Source organism: Castor canadensis, chromosome 1 (genome assembly GCF_047511655.1).
Source record: "Castor canadensis chromosome 1, mCasCan1.hap1v2, whole genome shotgun sequence".
Taxonomy (NCBI): Eukaryota; Metazoa; Chordata; class Mammalia; order Rodentia; family Castoridae; genus Castor; species Castor canadensis.
Genome location: NC_133386.1, coordinates 94,989,340 through 95,009,694, shown reverse-complemented (window position 1 = coordinate 95,009,694; position 20,355 = coordinate 94,989,340). Strand labels below are relative to the sequence as shown.

Genomic DNA, 20,355 nt, shown 5'->3' with positions numbered 1-20,355 from the left:
TAATGTTTAGAACTGTGGATTTACTATAATTAAAATTTTATCATGTACATTTTCACCACAGTATGTAGAGAAAACCTGGCTTAATACTGTACAGTAAAATGAAAAGTTACAGAAAAGAGTTGTGAAAAGAACTATGAAAATTATAACTAACTGTATTCTCAAAGAAGAATTAAAATTGAATTTTATTTTCCCTTGGAAAATACAGATCACAAAACTCAATGTTCACATTGTTAAGTCTGCTGTGTCTTAGGATATTTAAAATGTTGATCACAACCAAAATTATACCTCATTTAGAAAGGCATAATGTTATGTAAATTGCCACTTAAGTAGCAAGGCTAGATTCTTAAATGTATCAAAAGGTTCCAATTAAGGTCATTAAATGTAGTTGGCCAAGGTGAAAAAGCAACCACAAATACAAATTTTACCCTTCCAAGGGCTTATCAGCAGGATACAGCTGCTGTATTAGCACCAAGCAATATAAGCTTATAAAACTGATTTAATTAGGATCAAATGACCTTCAAAATGTGTAAGTTTTAGCAATCAAATTCCAATACCCTTTGGATATTTAGTTGTTTTTTTAAACAAACTTAGTTTTCTTTTTTACAGGGTTTAGTGGGAAGAACTGGACATCCTGGTCCTGCTGGAGCAAAAGGTGACAAGGTATGAAGAAAAAGCCTCAGTTGCCATTCCAATTGGGGTTTGGGTTAGGGGCAGGGCGAGACCATTTACTGAGAGATTCATAAAATCAGGAAAAGTCTGAAAGTAGAAGTGATATCAGTAAGTGACTTTTTTTTTTTTTTTTTGAGTCAGGGTCCAGAATGGCCTTGAATTTGAGAGCCTCCCAAGTGCTGGGATTACTGGTGTGTACCACCACACCTGGCTTCAGGAAGTGGCTTGGAAGGATGTAGGTCTAAAATTGGTCTGAATACAAGAGATATGTTCCTAGGGGAAAGGATGAATAGAACATTGGTGCCATATAGCAAAAGCTCCAGTTGGATTCAAAGACCTGGGCATCCATCTATATGGAAGGATAAGGGGGAAAGCCTCCTAAGGACATGCCAGTAAGGTGGTTTGTATGAGGGAGTTCTAACCACAAGCACTGATCAGGCTTCCATAACAGAGTACTATAAACTAGGTGGCTGGTAAACATCTATTTCTCACAGTTCCAGAAACTGAAAAATCCAAATCAAGATGCTGGATGATGTGGTGTCTTGTTCATAGGTGACACCTCCTGGCTATGTCCTCGCATAGTTCAGGCACAGCCAAGCTCTTTTATAAGGGCACTAATCATGAAGGTTCCATCCTTGCGACCTAATCACCTCCCATACATCACTGTATAAGTTAGGATTCATCTTATGAATTTTGGGGCAGAACACAAACATTTAGACCATATCAAGTGTCATGGCTCCAGACACCTTGCTGGCTATCAGGGCAAGGAAAAATAACCAAAGGTCTTGCTGAGACAATTAGGAAGTTCTGTTCCTGGAAGGTCATAGGTCACTAAGGAACATGTTTCCTTGGGAGACCAATATTTGGACAAAGTGTTGCTGCTATAGTCAGAAGAGAGGACTAACAACAGAGGAATATCAGGCAGTATCTAAATGTAGGATCTATGTTCTCCCACACATGTGGACTTTAGATCTAGGGCAAATGCAGCACTGTGTTTGGACTTGGATCACATGACAAGGGGAGAGCACATATGGGAGATATAGGAATAGGTAGAAAACCCAAAACATGAAAGTGTTTGATGTCCCCACTCCAGAGGAGCTAATACAGAAACCTTAAAGAGACAGAGGTCAACATGAGAAGGGGATCAGGAACCAATGTAAAGATCAGTTAGAGATGAATCAACATGGGTTGTAACGCATTTGTACATGGAAGCAATGCTAGGAATCTCTCTGTATAGCCATCCTTAACTCAACTAGCAAAAATGCTTTGCCTTCCTTATTATGCTTATGTCTTCTCTTCAACAAAATTAGAAATAAGGGCAGAACAGTTTCTGCCTGGAAGTGGGGGGGAGGAGAGAAAATGGGGGAGAGGGGGCAGGGGGGAGAAATGACCCAAACAATGTATGCACATGTGAATAAATGAATAATAAAATTTTTTTTAAATAAACAATAAACGTAGTATCTAAATTGGCCCTACAATGTTAGCTCAGGCAAAGCCAGAAAGCAAGTGAAATACTCATACCTATTCAGATTAGGGAAAGAAGAACCCACGGTCCACATGAGCCACTTAAAGTATCTTCCACCCACTTGTCAAGATACAAGTTCCCTAAACAAAATGGTGCGTGGTGGCATCAAGAACCAAAAAAAAAAAAAAAAAAAAAAAATCCCAACAGAATATAAAGGGAACAAAGAATGTGCTTATTCTAGAGAGTCTCAACACATTTTTTCTGGTAATAGCACAAGGAGCTTGCCTGACTCCACCAGCCTTTTTCCTCTCTGGTCCATGGAAATGTTTCAGTCATAGACTTGCCTTTGAAGCTAATAGGAATTCCACACTGTGATGAGCTTGGGAGCACAAGTGACAATGAAAATATGACTTTTCATGTGCCATGGGCAAAAAGAAGTCTTTTCAATGGGCACATCTTGTTTGTTGACTCATGAGAACTATGACATAATTCTCTGAAGGACAGTGCCGGCAGTCAGCAGAATAGGACATGTCTTAGGGAGACAGCAGCCATCAAAGCAGTTTGGGGAAAGATACAGCATCCTTGTTTTCTTGTCACACACCCTCAGGCAGAATCATTGCATGAAAATCTTTACAGTTTATTTTTTACTATGGTGCTTTCTTTTGTTACTAGAAAATGGGTGAGTACTGAAATGAAAACCTTAATTAAATTTTGAAAATGATTGACAACCCTCGAAATTCTTCTATTTCACTCCCCCAGATTCCTTTTTTAATCAGCCATTTCTTGCCATTGCCTCTGAAAGAGAGTGACTTAAAAGATTTTATAAGGCTATTATTCTAAAAGCAATGCATAGTTATAGGACCAACTGGTAAAAGACCCAAAGGACTACAATCTGCTTAATTATGGACTGGTAAGTATTCCAGTCCATAATTCCAGATGTGGAATTATGATTCCATGACTTGTAAAATTAAAAGTCAAATAAAATTTTCAGGTTTCAACTTGAATTCATTTTTTAAAACACTCCATTTTCAGTTTGCTTCTCCTAAAGTAGAAATCTATAGCTATTTAAATTGTTTAAACCAGTTCCCTTGGACAGTGTTAAACTATAGTCACTTCTGTTCAGCAGGATATGTCTAACTTGGTTAAAAAGTCTGCTGTTAACCTAGGAAATGGAAGAAGTTTTTCCTGCATACACAACATGGGTTGTGACTTTATACTTTGGTCAAATTATGTGGATATTGCCCCTGGTTCCCAAAAGATAAAAGTGGAGGAGGTGAAGCTAAAAGTGAGGCCTGATCCAGATAGCCACATTCCCAGAGCCCACCACCTGCTCAGATGACCTCTGCCCTGTACCCTCATGCGTGCACAGGAGGAGAAAGGCCAGGACAGAATCACCTGGCTTGTCTAGGCACATTTAAAATAAGCTTTGTCCTCTAGAGCTCACATAATGAGAATCTGGATGGTGTCAGGAAAGGCATTCACCTTTCCTGGGCTACAGAAACATACTTTTCTGGGTTAAGGGGAAAGCCAAGCAGATTAAGACTCTGAAAGACTGACACAAAACAGTGGGCCATTTTGACTTCAGAAGATGGCTCTCTGGCAAGCACAATCTGGTTCATGAACCTCTGGTAGAAAGGTCTCAGCCCTTCATTCTTTTGGCCTATGTATCCTTTCAGGGCAGCGAGGGACAACCTGGGAAACCTGGACCACCCGGACCACCTGTGAGTTGTTTCAGGTTTCAAACTTAACATCCATGTGTTTATTTATGATTTCTATTACTCAGCTGTCAGATCACATTTAGATAGTCTCAAAGATGTCTTCTGAGATAAATATATATAATGTCTATTTTTATACAAAGTACATTTTATAGATATAAATGTATATGATATGTGTAATATACATGTAGATTATATATATATATATAAGATATATTAGAGAGAGAGATCAATACATACAGATATAAATAACCATCATTGCAGCATTGGGGAGACCTAATTTGTTCCCACTCTGGCTCAGCCCCAGTCCACACTGCTCAGATTTGTGTACCTGAGCCTTCTAGCATGGACTTGGGATTCTTGAGTGTGTACTCTGACTCTTCCTGTCTTTCAGGCAGGAAGTGCTTTCACATAAAGGGTTTTTTAAGAGATCCTTTCTAGCAATGAAAGTTAGTTAAAAAAAAAAAAGGTATTATGTTATACGTGTTCATTCCCATCCATGATGTGTGAGATGCAAGGAAACTCAGTTTCTACAGCACCTAGTGAACAAAATGTACAAGAGCCATCGAAGTTTTCATGCTGGTGATTGAGATAGATGCACTCTGTCAGGGAGGCTGTGGAGAAGAGAGTTGCTGCTCTCTGTGGCAAGTGTGCCCTCATGTGGGTCCAGGCTCAAAATGCAGCAGAGCTGAAATTGCTCAGGAATTTAAAAAGTCAAGCTTACTAGAGAAAGGGCAGTATCCAACTGTAGCTTTCGGAAAGCAGCAGGCATATGTCACTAGTCTGTATGCACTTGCACACTTTGCACACAAATGACAAGATCAGCACTGTTTACCTAAACCTGTTCTTTATCTGTTACCTCCTGTCCTGACAAGCAACCAAGGCAGAAAGTACTTGTGGTTCAAATTCTAAAATATGCTCCCCTACCCAGAGGAAGAATAGCAAATCACCACGAACTCATGAAAGGGCATATGACTTTATAACAGGCTTAAGAAATGTTCCTTTTTCCTCTTTATTCTCCAAAATAATTCAAGTTTCTCTGGAAAACTTCTTCTGACAGAAGTATCCTTCTGTCTATTCAGGACTTAGAATACTAAAATATAGCACATTTTAAGTAATTGCCAAATGAATGGAGAAATAATAGAATAAGTGGATAGAGCATTTTCTTTCATTGCTATTGTTTTGAAGACGCATGCAAACAGTATTCACCAAGCACCACTCCCACCATTATCCCAGAACAATGAAGTAGTGGCTTCTTCAATTTTGCAACTGAAATGTGAAAAACTATGTAAAGGAAAATGCAATTTGACTTTTCATTCTGAGGATCATTTATCTTTTTTAACATTTTCCAAACTAAAATATTCGTATACAGTTTTTTCTTAAATGCTAAAATGTATGCTTTTTTAAAACTGTAGAATGAATTCCTTCTGAAGTATCGATTACTCGTGGACTTTCTATTCATGTGTCTGGGGTTTTTTTTAGGAAATCAGCGGTCCTCATTGTTCTAAACATGCTTTTGGTAGAAACATCCACACAGGACTATGAATAAAGTCATCTTCCCACTTACCTTAATTTTCTATTTGGTATGAAGAGGCTGTGGAAAAACACTACTTTCCAGTGGCCACATTGCTCTCTATTCACATCTCCATCAGCACTACCACAGTGTTGCCTGCAGGCAGACAATGAACAGTTAGTATAAACTGGCAATTCAGAAACTGAATTTTAATGAGCAAATACTATTTTCCTCTGAATGCATTGATATCTCATCTGTCAAACCTGAACATTATTCAAACCCCCAACTGAAAGCATCCATGTACTGCAGGTGAAGCTCCCACTCTTTCATTTCCTTCCCTACATTTGGTTTGAGGAACTTAAGAGTGGAAACATGGTATTATTTTACTTATAATATTAAACCCACTTTAAAAGCAGAACAGGAAAACTTTTTTAAAATAATAGAGTATGAATAATGCTATTCGATACGATGATTAAAGATGGAAATGCTAAGTATTAGAGTAATTTTGCGTCTCATTTCTTTCCTAAGGGTGTACTATTCAATGAAGGAAATGGCATGAGCAGTTTATATAAAATCCAGGTATTTACATTTGCAATTATTTAAAATCACTTTCCACTTAGAAGTTGCTATAAATTCTTCTCATCTTTTTTTCTTTTTCTGAAGGGAGGTGTGAGTGTCCCCACTTACCCAGGACCACCTGGTCCCCCTGTAAGTATAGCCATTTATCAACAAGCACAGTTTGATGGGGTGGGGTACTCCTCAGCTCACGGAAAAGTTCACATTTCAAATATGACCTAATTTTAAGTAAAAACAATCATAAGATTTAAAAAATGTACACAGCTAAAATAATGGAAATTACCATTTAGCATATTTCACTTTTCATTGTAAATCTAAGAACTAAATCAATGTCCAAACAATCATTTTCACGGGAATCACATCACATTATGTTTCATAATTTTTTGTTCAAATCCAAACTGTAGCAAAAGCAAAACTTGCAACTATTCCTACATGCATATAAGCAAACTGGACAAAAATGCTTCATGTTCTATAATTTTGCTTTAGTCATTATTTAAAAATGTTTTTCCATATTTTCTTCTAGGGTCCAAAAGGTGATCCTGGCCCAGTGGTATGTATGTTCCCATGTTTTTGTGTCATTTACAAAATAGGTCTTTAACATTTGAAAGACAGGCATCAGGCAGAGATGGCCTGCTTTCTTTGGTGTTCATCAGCAAACATGTCAGTGAACAAGCCAGCACCTGAAGAAATGCTGGCAGTGTGCTCTTTATTTTTAAGACGTGTTAGTCCTACATTGTCACTGCCTTTGAGGTTCGTTTCCTTCCACCGGTGTGTTTTAAAAACCATCCTGTGATGTAGGAAGGCACATACAAAGCGCTTGATAAATGGAACACTTTCTTGATGTTCTTTTGATGATATATTCGATTTTAAGTAGATCATGGAAGAGAAATACTTATGGAAGAGAAATTCCTTAATATGTCTGACATATCACCAACAAAAAAGAAGGAAGGGACTGTTCATTTGCTTTGAATGTCTTGGGCAATTATCCTGTAAGGAAGATGTACTGTCAGAAACCCACTCATTAGGTGGAATGTGTCCAGAGGTTAACACAGCCAGGAAGGAGCCCGTGTCCTTCAGCTACAAAAGGATGAAAATTGTTGTCAGCATCTTTCTCAACCATGAAGTCTCACTGCAGACGTTCTGCCAAATTCAATCAGACTTCCTTGAATCCTTGGCGTTTCTTCCCATCATGTCCTTTTCAAGCATATGTTCCATCCTTCATGTTCCATCTGTATATCCTTTTAACCTTTGTGCATAAACTTGAAATGCAGATGTACCTAAAGCTAAAATAAACTTTCAACCCACTTTCTACTGACCATGTGAAAAAATGTAAAGTCCTTTTATTATGGTAGAGGACCCTATGGACAAATATTAAACAAGCAAAAGAACAAATCATAAAAAGTGTAATTTGGTATGTAATATATTTCCAAAGGAGATGTGTTACAGAGCCTTTTTTGTTATTGGGAAGTACATATTACAATACAATTTGCTTTTCCCCTAAAGCATTATTTCAACTTCTTAGTACTATCTTCTGAACCCCAGTTATGTAGTGTAGAGGTTTCCTTTGTTTTGCTACTTACGCCATCCTTTCCTTGTAACTGTTCTTCATGCTATACCTACTGTATCATTCATTCACATACTAATTTTTTCACCATGTTGACAAAATTTCTTCCTGGTCTTTCCCACTCAAACCCACACAGAGCAGCTACTCTGAGTCATGTAGGTGCACCTAGACTTCTCACTCACTGTTCTGGAGCATTCTTTCAAGTTCTTACATTAATAATTGCACATCAAGGTGAGAGTTAAGTAGTCTAAAAAGGTAAATGACATTCACTTGTACTAGAAAGCAGCTGGCAACAAAAATGAGGACATGTTTGAGTAGAATTTGAAGAGACTATGCCTCAGATTTCTAGCTGCAAAAAAGGAGAAAAAATAAAAACTAATTGAAGAGTGTTCCCTGCTTTTAGAGATGTGAATTAAGTGAATGAACACAAAAACAGAAATAGAAAACCATGAAATCAAATCCTGTGTAAACCTTCAGACTTCTCCTAGAGAAAAAGTAAAATTACTCTTCTGGATCCTATTTCTGCACCACCATGCAACTCCATCATCCCCCACCATTTGTCTTATTTGAAGAAAACTGTACCTCATGCCAAAGAAGCCAGAACGGGAGAATTACAGATCACAGAGTAGAAAATTGAAAAGCCATCGTGAGGTGGACAGGGAGAAGTATACTCTTCCAATATCCTTCAAGTCCCATGGTGGACAGCTTTGTCAGTTTCATCACTGTGACAAAACACATGAGATAAACAACTTGAGGAGAGATTTATTTTGGCTCAGTTACACAGGTTTCAGTCTATGATCAGCAGTTGGGGTCTGTCACTATGTTGGGGTCTACAGTGAGGCAGAACATCAGGTCAGGGAGCACTTGATGCAACAAAATACTCACCTCATGGTGGCCAGAAGCAAAGAGAGTTTGCTTTTATAACTCAGTCCCTCTTCCAGCCCCTGCTAAAGTACTAATCCATAATGAATTAACTCACTAATGAGGTCAAGGCCCTCATGGTCCAATTAACTCCCAAAGTAGCATCCTCTGGATGCTACTGCCAAGTCTTAAATATATGAAATTGTGGGGGACATTTAAGACCCAAGCCATACATACAGTACTATGCACCACTATTTCCAATCTGCTCAGTTACCTTTATAGGGAAAAATTGCCCTTAATTGAATTTATTATCTTTTGAGGCAAACCATTTTATTAGTTTGGTATTCAGTATATAAGTGATTTTTAATTAAATATTTAATTATTAGCTACTCTCAAATAGTTTGCTTGATTGAGCACCTCTTCTATCCTAAGTACTGTTGAGAATATAAACAAAGAATCAAAGTGTGTATTTCACTTGTTAACACCACAGGGTCTCCTTACCAAGCCTTAAGGAGAATAGAATCTGAACATCTTTTAATTTTTTTATGACTGACAGGTTACATAGTAGTGGGCAATTAAAAAGATTTCTGAAACATATAAAGTACCAAGTCATATGCTCACTAGTAAGTAGTCTATACTAAAGACATAAAAAATAATGGCAGTTAGAACTTTGGTAATATTTTTGAAGCAGACTAGAATTACATGTATAAAAATTTATACTTATGGAACACAATTTGAAAGCTTGCTTTTCTGTGTGATTATGTTTATAGCATCTAGTATCCTGAGAAAATACTTGCAATTAACAGTCATTTGTCAAGAAGAAAGTATCAAACAGCTCCCCACATTCCCTCTTTCTTGGTATTTGTTCAGGGAGCAGCTTCTTTTACCACAGGTTTTTCAAATGTTCCTCCATGAGGAACTTACTATCGGACACGTAAAGTATTTTTTAATGAAAAATGCTTGCCCATCCCCTTTTAATGACCCATTGGGTTGAGCAACAACTTGGAACTGTCGGAGATGCTGCTCCCAGGATCATCCTCTTAAGCATTTACAATTCATGTTCAGCTATGGACCAACTTAAAAATGATAAACTCTGCTTTGAGATCCACCCTAAAGAGTTAAATCTTATTCTCTAGTAATCTTCCAGCCCTGGGTACCTCCCAATTAGCAAGCAAATTTCATTAAACTCCAGCCTTTCATTTTAATTTTTATTGAAATTGGGGTTATTAGTGACTATAGAGATACATCTGATTTTATTCTTAGAGTGAAAATATTGAGAAAATATACTCCTACCTCTCTGAAGAATAGCTTTTATTCTTGAACTGTTTTCATGTATCAAACACAGTAATACATTGTTTGAAAATAGAGCATACAATTTACTTGCTAAATTGCAAGTCAATGTTTTAGGTTAGAGGTAGGCAATATGAGAAGGAATTAGGCAAAAAAAAAATCTTTGAAAGCATTGCTTAAAACCCTTTTGATCATTGTTCTTGCATTTTTTATGTTCATATTTAACAGGGAGAGCCTGGTGCGATGGGGCTGCCAGGACTTGAAGGATTTCCAGGTGTAAAGGTAAGTGCAGAGTTTAGAAATGTATTCATTCAACATTAAAAAATGTATATTGAGTACCTAGCATTGTGCCAGGAACTGTTATAGGTTTGGGGAAACATAGGAAAACAAAACAGATGAAAAACTATTCCGTTGAAACAGTTGTGTATCCAAGGGGATACAGAAGTGAAGAAAGTAAATATAAATAAAACAATAAAATAAATGTTCTTGGTAAGTGCTATGGAAAGAAAGAGAAAGTACAGCAGGTAAAGGGGATCAGGAGTGCTTGGGAGGTGGGATTCATGGGGTCTGGGAAACAACTTGAAGGAGATGAGAGAGTCAGCCAAGTTTGAAAAAAGAAATGTTCCAGGAAAAGGAAACAGCAAGTGTAAAGGCTTTGAGAAATAAGACTTCCTGTCACATACAAGGAAATCAGGGGCGTGAGGGAGGGAGAGGCAGGGAATTGGAGATGAGGTCACAGAAGTAGGGTCAGAGGTAAGACTGGAGTCATCTTGAGAGCTGTGCTACTCAAAGCGTGGCCAGTGCTGGTCTGCAAAAACTTTGTGATACATTCAGTGGCAAGGATTGGTACAGAGACTGAGAATAAGCCTCTAAAACTTGCTCAGTAATTTGTCTAAAATTATCTCGCAAAGATGTTATTAGTAGATTTATCTTGGTTCAAGACGTATCAGAAAATAAGTAAGTAAATAAACTGCTGCTTCAAAACAGGTTGTTTGAGAAGCACTAATAAAGAAACTCATCATCCATTGTAAGAAATTTATCTTTTACTCTGAGTAAAATGCAGGGCCATTGGTGGCTTCTAATGACAAAGCCTGCAGTTGGAGGGCACCAGCAGAAGCAGAGAAGCCAATTAGAAGTCTATTGTAGCTTTCCATTACTGTAACATATACCCAAACTAATCAGCCTATAGAGAAAAAGTTTATTTTGCTCACATAAGCCTTTGAGCCTATAGTTTGAGTCCATGCTCAGTCAGCCTGTTGCTTTGTCGCCTGATAATAGATACATGATGGCAGGGATATATAGTGGCTGAGAAACAGAGAGAGACAAGAAGGGCTTGGGTCCCAGTCTCCCCTTCAAGGGCATACCCTGCATGACCTAACTTCCTTCCACTAGGCCCCACCTACTAAAGGTCCCAGTACTTTCCAATGGTGCCACACTTAAGCCTTTGGGGGACTTTCAAGATTCAAGCTATAGCACAAACCATTCCAATAATCCAGATGGGAGTTGATATTGACTCAGATCAGAGCAGAAGCAGGGGAAGTACTGAGAACTGGGTGGATTCTAGATATATTTTGAAAAAAGAGCCAGCGGGGATTTCTGATTGATTGGATGTGGGTAGGAGCAAATAAAGAGGCATCAAGGAAGACAGTAGGCTTAGTGGCCTGAGAAACATAGGTGAGTTGAAATGAGAAAGAGTATAACCAGAGCATATTTGGAGAGGTGAGGATGATGGGAAGTTTAACTTGAACATGAGGCCAAATTTGGAAATTTCTATTAAGCAGCAAAGTGGAGGTACCAAATAGTCAGTGTAATACAAAAGTATGGAGTTTGGAAAAGAAGTAGTAAAGATATAAATTTGGCTTTTCTAAGCATATAATGCTATCTCAAAGCCAGGAGACTAAATAAAATCACTGAGAGAATGACAGTAGACTTTAAAATGAGAAGGGGATCAAGGATTGAACCCTGAAGCCCTCCATTAAGAGATCAAAAAGAAAAGGAAGAATGAGGAAGGGAGAAGCAATTTTTGGACTTTGATGTATTTAAGAGAGAATGAGAAGGGCTGGGGCTGTGGGTCACTGCCACCTATAGAGTGCTTGCCTAGCAAGCACAAGGGCCTGAATTCAAACTCCATGGCTACAAAAAAAGAAAGAATGAGATTAAAATAGAGACAGTAAGTGTGATATAAATGAGCTCAAGGTGTTTCTCTGCAAAGGAAAGTAAAGAAATGGGCCAGAGAATGCTTAGAGGAAGTAAGGTCAGATTTTATAAGATGGATTTTTAAGGCCATAGCAATACCAGAATATTTGTTTGCCAAAGGAATGATCCAGTAGGAAGGGAGAGGATGGTGATGAAGATATAGGGGAGACAAGTAGGGGAATGAATATTGCTGGAATAATGTCTTTTAAATAGTTAAGAAGGAAGGGAAGGTTTTAAGCAACATATTAGGAACAGGTGTGAAAGGAGAGCATGGGTGGGCAGGTGGGAAGATATACTGGACTCTATGAAAGCTATTTTATTTTTACTTTTTTTTTTTTTGGAAGTACTGGGGTTTGAACTCAGAGCTTCATGCTTGTGAGACAGGTGCCGTACCATTGAGCCACTCAGCTCGCTACAAGCTCTTTTCTCATTGCTTGAGTTTTCTAATGTGGAAGAAGCAAGATCATTATGTAAGAATGAGGTAGAAAAAAAAGTGGCTGGAGATGAAGGGAGAAGGACTTCTAAGATAGAGCGAGCGCTGGAGCCACAGGAGTGCGATGGCATAGCTGACCTAAGGCCCTCTTGAGGCTCACGGTCATGAACTGAAGTCAGGCCAGTCATCAAAAGCATGTGTCTCTCCAGCCACGTACAGACTTTTAGGCAAAGGCACAGAATAGTAGTGGAGTTGGATTTAATCATATCCTAGTTTGGACAAGTGAGTGCTAAAAGCAAAAATAGAGCAAGAGAGTTAACACTATCAACAAGGAAAAGATTATAACAGATGACCATGAAACTTAAACTAGACAAAAAAGAGAGACAGGCCACACACAGAGGAAGGGACATTAAAATATTTGTACTATCAATGGGTTAGAGTTCTTGGAATTCAGGGTATTTGAAGGAGTGAGTCATGATGGGAAATGGTGGTCCAAGGGTGGAACGTATGGAATTGAGGGTATGGGGGAGTACAGATATTTTTATTGACAAGGTTGTGGTTGTAACTATGGGAACATGAGGCAAAAATCATTAGAGAAGATTAGAGGAGAGTTGTTGAAGGAAATGAGAGACCCTGGACGTTGGAAGTTCTCCTAACATTAATCTTCATCAGGCATGTACATCTTTCTACTGAACGAAAACTTCCAGAGTATTCAAGGATGAAAATCCTGTAATTTAATAGGAAAGGAGAGAAACTGATGCGAGTTACCTATTTATATCCTTTGCCTAGTTTTCTTTTTAAATTTTTAGTTGATCCATAATAACTGTACATTTTTAGGGGTACAAAATGATGTTTCCATGATACATACGATGTATGATGAACAAATTGGGATTATCATGTCATCACTTCAAACATGTATCATTTCCTTGTGGTAAGGACATTCAGAATCTACTCTTCTAGCTATTTTGAAGTGAATAGCACGTTACGGTTAACCCTGGTCACCCTCATGTACAATAGAATGCCAGAACTCATTCCTCCGATCTAGTTGTAACTCTGTATTCATTGACCAGCCTCTCCCTAGTCCTCCCTCATCTCTACACCCCTTGGTCCCTGGTAGCCACTGTTCCATTATCTACTTCTACACAACCTTGTTTTTTAGATGCATAAGACCATGCCATATTTTTCTGTTAGTTTCCACAGTGACTATGCTTTATATGTTGAAGATACTGCCTCTATCTATATGCTGGTGTTGTTATCCTAGCTGGTCTTTGCCTTTCAATTTTATGTTTTAATTTTACTGTAAATATAAATTTAAGGTAGTCAAATCTAAAAGTTTTTCTTTTCGATTTCTTGTTTTGCTTTTATACATGAAATATTTACTTTGATTTTCAACCCAAGATAACATTCTTCTAGCAATTTATAATTCATATTAGTTTGTGTTTATAGAAATCTGTGTTGAATTTGCATGGTATATGATATAAAGAAAGGAATCAAACTTTTTTTCAAACAAATTATTCAATTATTAGCCTATTTATTGAATAATACATCTCTTTCTTTACTAGAATCCTATTGTAAATGCTGGTTTATTTCTGAGATTTATATTGTATTGACATTCTGCCAGTATTCCTTCATTTCATTTATTATAGCTTTATTACATGTTTAAATATTGGTATGACTAGTATATGTTATTCTTGTTTTCTTTTATCCTTTAATTATCTCAAGTGACCTTTAATATCTTTTGATCAAATGCAATTTTGTAACAATTGCATTAAATTCATAAATTTATAAATTCATAATTCATAAATGTATAAAAGAATTCATAAATTCATAAATTAGTTTGGGTAACAATGACACCTTTATAACATTGTCTTATCCTTTAGGAACAAAGCATATCTTTTTCATCTAATCAAGTCTTCTTTTATATCCCTAACTGAAGTTATGAAGGTTTTTTCAATGTAGGTTCTAATGAAATTGCCATTTTATTATCCCATATATAATCATTAGTATTTTTAGTATTGTCAGCTTTATCTGAAATACTACATTGCCTTTTTAAAAGAAATTGAGTCACTCTATTTTTCAGAGCAGTTAATGACATTTTTCTGATTGGCCAAATGAGAAAAACTACAAATCTTTAGTCCTAAATATTTTTATTCTAACTCCATATCCAAGAGACAAGTATAAGAAACAATTTTTAGAAGACACTCGGTCTCAATCAGCTCAATCTTTCAAGCCATGGTTTTTTACTATGCATGGAATAAAATTACTGACTAATTTTATCTGTATGTATGAAATCCTATTAAAAATAGATCACAAAAATAACATGAATGGTTTTTTTTATTAAGACTATTATTTACTTTGGTTTTATGGAGAAAAAGAAGCTATAACTGGTCAATTTTGTACTTACTTTATTATTTTCCTGTGTACTCTCTACCTTCATACCAGCTAATATTGATAGTATTTATCAGTTTCAAACAAAAGCTTTACCAAATCCAAATTATTATTTGGGCATTAACTATATACATAAACATTTTATAGATGTCATTATAAGTGGCCATTTTAATTTTAATCCCAACAGGGAGATCGAGGCCCAGCAGGTCCCCCAGGAGTAGCCGGGATGGCGGTGAGTTCTTATTATCTCACATTATTTTGCAGGTAAATGTTTCCATCTCCACAATAAATAAACCTGTGGCCAATGATCAAGAAGGAATGGGGCACACACCATAACTCCAGAGGCATCAGTTTCCAGTTCAGAAGCTAAAGCCACCTATCCCTCTATCAATTCAAGAATGCTGTGTTCTTTATTTTCACTTTTTTCTTATTTTTTTTTTTTTACTTCCCAAGGAACTTTGAAGGGGGAGGAGGAAAATTCCGGTTACTTATGACTGCACATTAATGTATATGCACAGCTCCAAAAACTTGTTTTGTTTTGTTTCTCTATTCTTGTCATATTTCAGGGTTTCTTGGTTTTTAAAAGGCAGTGTTCTCATCCCCAGGATGTACTTCAGGTTCCTCATAGGAAGCTGCAATCTGCCCAAGTTATCCCTTAGCCCTGGGTTATTAGCTGAGTTTTATTGCTGCTGATGGAGCCTTGTAAACTAGCCCTTAGATCCTCTCAATCATTTTTGTTGCTCTCTGGTGTCAAATGTTTTAATCTCATCAAGGTCTTTTCAAATGAATAGGAAGTGCTCCAGGAAAGGTTGAAATCATTTTCTTGAGCCCTAAGGATGACTCTGATCTTCATTCATGATGTTCTAATTAAAATTTTGTGGTCACACTTTATGAATAAGAGGCCATTTATCCTCTTGCTAGGTGCCCCTGCAGGGCAGGTCTAGGATGACATTTCAGGAAAGTCATGTGCTTGGATCACAGGAACGAAGATAAGAAAGGGTCCTGCTATCACCCTACGGTACATCGGCTGACACCTGATGCCACCTAGCACCTCCCCCCACCACCCCTAGCCCCCAACCATCACCCACTGCCATCTCCCACTCCCTTCATCTTTGAGAAGGCATTAGCCACTCTATATCATTCCAATTAACTGCTGAGTCAAATAACAAAAGTTGAAACCCCATCTATAATCTATATCCTTTACTGAGAATGCCATCCTTTATTTAACTTGTTCAGATCTAGATAAATATTTGTATGATTATAAAAGTGAAAATGTAAATATTTTCTTTAGCAAGCTCTCCAGAATTTTTTTAAATAAAAGGTGGATTCTTCTTGAAAGTAGATACACATTCAATTGCATTCTCTCTCCTCCTGTACTCACTAGCATTCCTAGGAACATATTTGGGACTGTTTCTGAATTGTCCTAAGAACATCTTTACAACCTGTTCCCCTTATATTGACACCTTGGTTTGGCTTCCATGTGATACAGTGATGCTTAATTTCCCACTGTATTCTCCTAGGCGTGACTACAAAACTCTTCTTGGTAGTACCATAAATTAAGTCTATCTTTAAAGAAAAATTATTGGACGTCAATGAAAGTAATTAAAACATGTGCAGTGGTCTCAACAGACAGTCTAAATGAGGAATTCCTAGAGTGTTTCCAAAGGATGTGGCATGACTGAAATATAGGCAAGCCTGTATGTGTTTGGATATCTAAGATCTATTTACTGTAAAAGCAGTTTTCATGCCTCATTAGTAAGCTCACTGACAATTGCATAAACAGGAAGGGGTAAAAATTGTGCATGAAACTGTGTAATTATTTTAATCATTGGAACTTACTGCAGCTCAGAAAATAAAAGTTAAGAGGTTGCAGAAATAGAAAGGTGAGCATGCGCAACTATTGGGATGGGGGAAATTCTAAACAGCAAGTGATAAAAAGGCCCTTTTCATATCCCCCAAAACCTACTGGGGTTCCTAAGGCTTCAGTTCCCCACTTACTTCCTGACTTTGCCTGTGTTTCCCAGCCATGTTAAATGCACAGTGTAGAAGGTGGTTCCTCCCAGGGGTAACACTGTAAGCCTGGTCTGACATTTGTCACTTCTCCACTTCTGGTCTCTCCTGGACCACCATCCTCTCATCCCTTCCTGTATCTCTCTCCTGGGTCTCCCTATTTTCGGTTCTCAAGGTCCTGGTGCACTGGAAGAAACCAATCTTTTCCTCACTCTTTCAGCAAAACACAGCTTTTCAAATCAAACATGCTTTTTTCAGGATATCTTAATAACAACACGAGAACCCCTCTTGTGAAACTCAAAGCCCAGGAAAAGGCTTCTTTGACCCTCTGTGCCCTACCTCTTTCTAAATTAAAGAACTGCAAGGAGAAGAGGACATAAAGGGGATTTTCAACAATGACAATACATTGATTCTACATTTTCAAAAATATCCTCTTCTCTCACCCCACCACACAATCACACATTCCACCTCACAGCCTGCAGACTTGAGTGCATTTGTTCTGGATTGTCTGTTAGAATGCCATTTTAGTTTAGAGACACACCCTGGAGCACTGCAAACTCCTAGATGAGTAGAAGAAGCTGGCCTCAGTAACTTGGCTCCTGACTTTTCTCTGCGATTTGCTTTATCAGGGAAAACCTGGTATGCCAGGACCTCCAGGTGTTCCAGGGGAGCCGGTGAGTTGCCCTTATGTTCATAGCAGATGTACTTGCACTCAATTTCCAAACATTTTTAGCAATTAATTTTTCTGAGGATATATTTATAGGGTGAAAGAGGACCTGTTGGAGATATTGGTTTCCCTGGACCAGAAGGACCTTCAGGAAAGCCAGTGAGTACTTTTTGCTATTTAAAATTTCTGCTTTGGGAGATGTCCCATGCATTACCTCTTTACCGATGTCTTCAGACACTGAGAAACTTGAATGAGAAGCTTCAAAAGAAGTAAGAGCAAGTTCCACAAGTGGACTTTAGGGGCATGGGTGGGGAATCTCAAGTTTCCCAACTCTTTCTGTCATGTCGTTATTTGTAGATGATGGTGAGACTTTTTTTTTTTTTTTTGGCGGTACTGGGGTTTGAACTCAGGACCTCACACTTGTTAGGCAGATGCTCTACTGCTTTAGCCACTCCGCCAGCCCTGTTTTGTGTGGAGCATTTTTGAGGTAGCACCTCTCAAACTATCCACCCATGCTGGCTTTGAACCACGATCCTGCTGATCTCTGCCTCCTGAGTAACTTGAATAACAGGCGTGAGCCTTTGGCACTTTTAAGTGCCAGGAAAGTAGACTTGTTACAAGTCTAATGTTGTCAACAGAGTTTAAATAATAAAATGGCCTGTCACAGCCTAAAATATAAAGAAACTGAAGACTCACAGATATTAACACCTATATGTTAAGCTAAAGACTAAAATAGAAACTATTTTCTCAAATTCCTTACTTTATATGGGGACCTTGTTCTTATACTGTCATTAGTCACTGCTGCTGAATACTCTCGTGTCCTAAAAGAGCTCTTAGCTTTTGATATACAGTACTGGTGCAGTATTGTAGCAATCCTTCCTGTTCAACCTGCATTCATCTAGTCCCTGCTGTTCACTGAGGATGTGCTGGGCCTGGAGGGAGCTGCATAGAAAGATTCATCAATCAATCATTTCTCACTCTTGGGTTTATTCTCTCCTTTTTTTTTTTTTTTTCAGTACTGGGGGATTGAACTCAGGACCTCAGGCTTGCTAGGCAGGTGCTCTATGACTTGAGCTACCTCTAGCCCTTTTCTGCTTTACTTATTTTTTAGATAAGGTCTCATATTTTTGCCTAGGGCTAGCCTCAGAGCTCAGTCCTCCTACCTATGCCTCCCTGGAGCTGGGACTATAGGGATGACCACCATGCCCAGCATATTGATTGAGATGGGGTCTTCCTGACTTTTTGCCCAGACTGGCTTTAAACCACAATCCTCCCAAATACCTGGAATTTATAGACGGTCACTGTTCCCTTTGCTTAATTATTTACTGTAATGTTTATGGGAAGTGGAATTTTAAGAAGGGAAGACTGAAGGTGAATAAGCAGCACAAAGGTCATGAAGCTGGTTCAGTATCTCTGTGGAACCTAGGGTTGGTGCAGTCTCTGACCATCCTCTCCCCAGAAGAGGCAATGTGAAAGATGAAAAGCATGTGCAACTTAGAGTCTGCTTTGTGACACCAAGGGTCTCCTGAGTCAGTCCAGTGACATGACATATTGGAAGTGTCTCCACTGCCTGGCCATAAGAGGGCTGAGTAATACTGCCTTTATTCCCTGCCGCCCCCTTACCCCCTTACCAAGTCCCCATCCCCTGCCCCTATAAGCCATCTTCTAAAAGCTTGCCATGGGTTCCCAGGAGACTCTACAGAAGGCAATTTTGTCATTTGACAAGTATTTCTTGAGTACCTACTACATGCTAGGCACTGTTCTGGTACTGAAAACTCACAGAGTTTGCATTCTAGAATAGGAACACTGACAACAAACACACACACACACACTCAATTTCAGGTAGAATAATAGCTGAGTCAAGTGAAGCTCTCTAGTATGATTTTAATAAAGTGGTCAGAGAAGGGCTGCAATTTGATCAGAAACCTGCCATGAGGAAGTTGGAGAGAACATTGTTTCAGATGTAAGAAATGACTAATAGAGGAGTGAGCCTGTGAGGTCAGAAAATAGCAGAAGCTATGAAGTTGAGAAAGAACAAAAGGGAAAAAGAGTGGGAGAGACAGGAGGGAGAGAGCATGAGGAACTTCTAGGTCTTGGAAAGGAGTTTGGATTTCATCTGAAATAGGATAGAAACCCTTTGGATCTTGTGCAGTAGCTAATGGCAAAGATTGGACTACATGCCAGGACTCAGTCTGATTATTGTGTGGATAATAGACAGTAGAAAGCAGGGTAGAAGCAGATAGTGAGGAAGCATTGCCAAAATCTCTATGAGAAATAAGAATGCTGGGAACTGGCAGGTCATGAGTAGGGTAACTTAGGGTTTACACTAACAGGAAAGAAATCAAGACTTACTAATAGACTAGAAGTGAATTATGAGGGAAGGAGACAAATCAGAGCAGTAGTTTGGGGTACTGTTTAGTGAAATGAGGAAACTGGAGTGGTATTGTGATGTAAAATCAAAGGTTCTTTGTTTTGGAGGTGTTCATGTTGAAGTACTAATAGATATCCAAGTGGAAATGTCAAGTACACAGTAGATATGTGCATCTGAAATTAATGGAGACACCAGGATTGGGGAGACCAATTTGGAGCATTTAAACCTGGACCTTAATGAAATGGAGTCACTGGGAACAGGGAGAAAGAGAGGATTTCAGCTGATAGGAAGGAGACCCACCAAGTAGAGTGGCAAGGGACAAATGAAGTTTACTGGGTGTCAAGTGAGCTAAGCATTTTTAAACAAAGAAAAGAGAAGTGATCAACACAGAGATAAGTAACATGAAGACTGATAATTTTTCACTAGGTTTAGAAATATGGTGGGAGAGATTACAGCATGTTAATATCTTGATAAGAATGATCTCCCCAGTTGAAAGGGGAGATTTTGGATACAAGAGAGTGGAGATTAAGTAGGGAGAGAGGATGATATCTTCTCAAGTTGAAATTTCTCTTAACTAGGAAGAGTGGCAGTTGTTCCTTCTTAACTGAGGGGAGTGGGGGTAGAAATGCAGAAATTG

At 38.3% G+C, this 20,355-nt stretch overlaps 1 protein-coding gene across 4 annotated transcripts in view; it reads left to right on the top strand.

Moving 5' to 3' along the window:
- The window catches only part of Col19a1 (collagen type XIX alpha 1 chain), a 336,038-nt gene that overhangs the window by 279,419 nt on the left and 36,264 nt on the right, over positions 1-20,355 (top strand). For all 4 annotated transcript variants that reach the window (XR_012449953.1, XM_074080460.1, XM_074080453.1 and 1 more), the window contains exons 34-42: positions 607-660; positions 3,811-3,855; positions 5,891-5,941; positions 6,026-6,070; positions 6,462-6,488; positions 9,882-9,935; positions 14,858-14,902; positions 17,310-17,354; positions 17,444-17,506. Coding sequence is in view for 3 of the 4 variants with exons in the window: in XM_074080460.1 (XP_073936561.1) it covers positions 607-660; positions 3,811-3,855; positions 5,891-5,941; positions 6,026-6,070; positions 6,462-6,488; positions 9,882-9,935; positions 14,858-14,902; positions 17,310-17,354; positions 17,444-17,506 (429 nt within the window). In the remaining variant the exon portion in view is untranslated. The remainder of the gene's footprint in view (positions 1-606; positions 661-3,810; positions 3,856-5,890; positions 5,942-6,025; positions 6,071-6,461; positions 6,489-9,881; positions 9,936-14,857; positions 14,903-17,309; positions 17,355-17,443; positions 17,507-20,355) is intronic.